Source organism: Suncus etruscus, chromosome 16, assembly GCF_024139225.1.
Source record: "Suncus etruscus isolate mSunEtr1 chromosome 16, mSunEtr1.pri.cur, whole genome shotgun sequence".
Taxonomy (NCBI): Eukaryota; Metazoa; Chordata; class Mammalia; order Eulipotyphla; family Soricidae; genus Suncus; species Suncus etruscus.
The window spans coordinates 83,575,305-83,580,495 of NC_064863.1; the positions used below are offsets into that span (position 1 = coordinate 83,575,305).

The following is a 5,191-nucleotide window of genomic DNA, read 5'->3' on the forward strand; positions in this document are numbered from 1 at the left end:
CCCTGGGTACAAAATATAAAATAAAATAGAAAAATGCCTTCCTCACACCTATACTCATTGCAGCACTATTTACAATAGCCAGATTTTGGACAAAACTAAGATACCCTTCAGAAGATGAATGCCAAAATAACTGTGGTACATATGCACAATGAAATATTATGCAGCCATCAGGAGAGATGAAGTCATGAAATTTTCTTATACATGGATGTACATGGAATCTATCATGCTGAGTGAAATAAATCAAAGGGAAGAGATAGACACAGAGTAGTCTCATTTATCTATAGGTTTTAAGAAAAATAAAAGATATTATTGTAATAATGTCCAGAGACAATAGAGATGAGGTCTGGAAGGACCAGTTCATAATATGAAGTTCTCCACAGAGTGATGAGTGCAGTTAGAGAAATAACTACACTGAAAACTATTATAACAATATTAATGAGTGAGAAGAGTAGAATGCCTATTTCAAATACAGGTGGGGGCATGGGGGACATTGGTGATGGGAATGTTGCATGGGTGAAGTATGATGCTCTTTATCTGACTGAAACCATCATATCTGTACTCAAGGTGCTTAAAAAGATATTATTTTAAAAAATAAAAATGCTGTTTTGTTATATTCAAGAATTTTCCTTATTAGAAAAATTCAAGTGTTTAGAAGAAAGACCTCATCAAAAATCTCAGCAAAGTTTCATTGGTTGTCCAGATAACCACATTGGTTATGCTCAGGGATTACTCCTGACTCTACACTTAGGAATTACTCCAGCTGTGCTCAGGGGACCACATGTGGTATGTGGATTAAACCTGGATCAGGCATGTGCAAAACAGATTATCTCTTAAAGTCTTCATCTAAATTATGTTAGAAAATTTATGCAAGTTGTTTGGAAAAATAATATTAGGTATATTCACATGGCTTTGCAATAAATAGATAGTTAATTTTGCATCTTTGCAAACCTAAACTCTGTACCAGTGGAATTGCACACACCCCCGCAGTTCTTTTTTTATAATTTTCTTTTTTTAAATTAATATCTTTATTTAAACACCTTGTACAAATATAATTATAGTTCGGTTTCAGTCATGTAAAGAACTCCCCCCTTCACCAGTGAAACATTTCCATCAGCAATGTCCCAAATCTCCTTCTTCCACATTCCACCCCCCACCAGTACTCTAGACGAGCTTTCTACTTCCCTCATTCATTCACATTGTTATGATAGTTCTCAATGTAGTCATTTCTCTAACTGCACTCATCACTCTTTGTGGTGAGCTTCATGTCATGAGCTGGACCTTCCAGCCTTCCTCTCTTATGTCACTGGTAATTATTGTAAAAATGATTTTTATTTTTCTTAAAACCCATATATGAGTGATACTGTCTGTGTCTATCTCTTTCCCTCTGATTTATTTCACTCAGCGTAATAGATTTCATGCACACCCATGTATAGGAAAATTTCATGACTTCATCTCTCCTAATGGCTGCATAATATTCCAGTTCTTATGCCTATCCTTCAGGAGTCTGGCCATCACCATTTCATTTTTCTTGCCATGAGTCTTACTACAACTAGCTCATACATGTAGAACTCAGCATTGTTTGTCTTTTTGTGACTAGCTTATATAATCTAGAACAACATCATCAAAGTGCATCCATGTTGTAATGAGATACTATTTTCTTCTTTCTAAAAAGCAAGGTGACCTTTCACTCTATTTATATACCATCTTTTGCTTACTCACTTTTTCAGATATCAATATTTGCGTTGCTCTATACTTTTTTTTAATCGCTACTGGGACCTTGCTCTCTACTATTTTTATTGTGAAAAGACAACTTTTGTGAAAAGATAACTATTTTTGAAAAGATTAATTGTCAATAATGACCATTATTTTCTAAATATATTTCTGTTACCATGCTTTTAATTCTTTGGGGGCACATACTCACTTGCTGTGTGTTTATGATAATTCTGTTTTTAAATATTTGTGGAACTAACCTATATTGATGGCACCACTTTCTTTCTTTCTTCCTTCCTTCCTTTCTTTCTTTCTTCCTTCCTTCCTTCCTTCCTTTCTTTCTTTCTTTCTTTCTTTCTTTCTTTCTTTCTTTCTTTCTTTCTTTCTCTTTCTTTCTTTCTTTCTTCCTTCTTTTCTTCTTTCTTCTTTCTTTCTTTTCTTTCTTTCTTTCTTTCTTTCTTTCTTTCTTTCTTTCTTTCTTTCTCTTTTCTTTCTTTCTTTCTTTTTCTTTCTTTCTTTCTTTCTTTTTTTTTCTTTCTTTCTTTCTTTCTTTCTTTCTTTCTTTCTTTTCTTTCTTTCTTCTTCTTTCTTTCTTTCTTTCTTTCTTTCTTCTTTCTTTCTTTTTTTTCTCTTTCTTTCTTTCTTTCTTTCTTTCTTCTTTCTTTCTTTCTTCTTCTTTTTCTTTCTTTTTCTTTCTTTCTTTCTTCTTTCTTTCTTTCTTTCTCTCGTTCTCTCTTTCATTTTCTTTCTTTCTTCTTTCTTTCGTTCTTTTTCTTTCTTTCTTTCTTTCTTTCTCTTTCTTTCTTTCTTCTTTCTTTCTTTCTTTCTTTCTTTCTTTTTCTTTTCTTTCTTTCTTTCTTTCTTTCTTTCTTTCTTTCTCTTTCTTTCTTTCTTTCTTCCTTCCTTTTCTTTCTTCTTTCTTTCTTTTTTTTCTTTCTTTCTTTTTCTTTCTTTTTCTTTCTTTCTTTTTTTATTTCTTTCTTTCTTTCTTTCTTTCTTTCTTTCTTTCTTTCTTTCTTTCTTTCTTTCTTTCTTTCTTTCTTTCTTTTTCTTCCTCTTTCTTTCATTTGTCACACCCGGCAGCTCTCAGGGTTTATTCCTGGCTCTGTGCTCATAAAATGCTCCTGGCAGGCTCGGGGACCATATGGGATGCCAGGTTCGAACCAATGACCGTCTGCATAAAAGGCAAATGCCTTACTTTCCACGCTATCTCTCCGTCCCAGACTCTTGTTTGTTTGTTTGGGGGGTCACACCCGACAGCCCTCAGGGTTCAGAGATCCTCCTGTCAGGCTCGGGGACCACATGGGATCCGGTATTCAAACCAATAACCTCTGCATGAAAGGCAAACACCTTACCTCCATGCTATCTCTCTGGCCCCGATGGCACCACTTTAATCCTCACAATAGTGCACAATATTCCAGTTTTCCTTTATTTTCTAGAAAACTCTTATTATTCTATTTTCTAGTGCTTTTTATCAATGTGACTTAGATTTGCTATAATTTGTAATGTTGGTCATCTATTTTTTTTTCTGGTATATGAAAATTTACTACTGTACTTTTATCACAATTTATATTCTTGGTCTTTCCTTCTTGCCTTTTTATAAGGCCAGAAGAGAGACATTGGCTACTTTGACAACCTTAAAGCAGACTCCAGAACTGTCACCAACAGCATGCCCTTTGTGACCAAATCCAGCAACCAGAACTTCATCGTTTTCCTCAATGAAATTCAAGCAACCATCATTGGGTACAAAAGCTGTGATCTTCTTGCTGTTCTTGATCAGCTGAACACGGACACATTTCCTAATAGCAGAATTTGGCTGTTTGGCCCCAACACTAACTTTCTCCAGCACGATTCCTTTGGCATGGGAAGCACCTCCGAAAGGATTGGCCTTCAGGGCTGTGCCCAAATGCACTTTCTTGTACTGCTTGTTGTGCCATTTCTGATCTCGCCAGTGGCTGCGGAGCTTTGGAGCCATACGAAGACCGCGACTCTTACCCATCCTGCCAGCAGCACGAGTCCCAGCGAAAGCTATTTAAAAATTATTTTTATTACTTTATTTAAATACTATAGCTTACACAGCTGCTCATACATAATTATTTCATGTTCCAGAACTAATCCCATTACCATGAGCATAACATTCCAAAATTATCTCTAGTTTCCCACTCACTTCAAGTGATGAAACGATGGTTTCATTAAGTCATTGAAGGCTTATTAAACTGTTGTTAGCTCATCATATTGTGTTATTGGCTTTGCTTTTGTCTTAGCTGACGTCAAACTTAGTTTGACTCTAAATTCGGCGCATTTCTACTGGGGTGTCAATACTGGAAAATTTGAAGGGTTGCATGCTGCATGCTTCAGAATTTCAGGTTGTGTGACTGACATGGCAGTGCTTGTTGGCTATATCTGAGGCTGCAGGGGTTTAAGAACTACAGAAAATATGGGAAGGCTGCCTGCATTCACTCCAAGAGTATTTCTCAGATTAAATACATGGGCTTTTGATCTCTTAATTTTTTTTATAAACTGATCTCTTAATTTTTAATCTCATTTGCAGAGGTGAGTGATAAAGTGGTGAAGTTGGGCCCTTGTTGTGGAGGCAATTGTGGGTTGTGGATGTAGCTGCTGAGGCTTCAGCAGGGTGGGAACTTTACCACCCTACTTCTGAAGAGTGCTCCAGTTTTTGCTGTCACTTCTTGATAGAAATGCAGACCAGTGGGGCCAGAGAGCTAGCACAGTGGTAGGGCATTTGTCTTGCATGAGGCCGACCTAGGAAGGACCTGGTTTGATTCCTGACATCTCATACCGTCCCCCAGCCTACCAGCGGTGTTTTCTGAGTGCAGAGCCAGGGTAACTGGGTGTGGCCCAAAAACCAACCGAACAAATAAATAAAGTTAAAAAGAAAAAAAGGGGGGCTGGAGTGGTGGCACAAGCTGTAAGGCATCTACCTTGCACATATGCTAGCCTAGGACAGACTGTGTTTCGATCCCTCAGTGTCCTATATGGTACCTCAAACAAGGAGCAATTTCTGAGCACCTAGCCAGGAGTAACTCCTGAACGTCATCGGGTGTGGCCCCAAAACAAACAAACAAAAAAGAAATACAGACCAAAGCAAGTAAGGGAAACATTTGTTGTGAAAGAAGAAATGGAAGAGGGCGTTTAGTGTGTGTATATATCTATATCTATAAATATTTTATCCTTAAAAAGTCAAATATTCATTATTCTTCAATGAATATGGGACGTTCTCCAAGATATACCACATGGTAGCACACAAAACATCCCTCCACAAAGCCAAGATGATAGAAATAATACCAACTATTTTATTAAACCAAGATTTACTGAAAGTAGAAATTACTCATAAACAGAAATGAAGAAGCAACTCAAATACTTGGAAATTAAATAGCTCATCATTGAACAACCAGTGGGCAAGAGACCACATAAAAGAGGAAATTAAAATATTCCCAGAAATAGATGAAAAGGAAGATAC

General features: G+C 36.6%; 1 protein-coding gene across 1 annotated transcript; it reads right to left on the reverse strand.

The window, feature by feature from the left end:
• Positions 1-3,269: 3,269 nt before the first annotated feature.
• LOC126032331 (40S ribosomal protein S23-like) lies at positions 3,270-3,709 on the reverse strand. Its single transcript, XM_049789986.1, has one exon. It carries the CDS (start codon positions 3,707-3,709, stop codon positions 3,308-3,310), a length of 402 nt encoding a protein of 133 aa, XP_049645943.1. The 3' UTR covers positions 3,270-3,307.
• Between the last annotated feature and the right edge of the window lie 1,482 nt (positions 3,710-5,191).

Coding starts and splice junctions, on each gene's coding strand:
- LOC126032331 (XM_049789986.1), bottom strand. CDS start 3,709: ATGGGTAAGAGTCGCGGTCTTCGTATGGCTCCAAAGCTCCGCAGCCAC.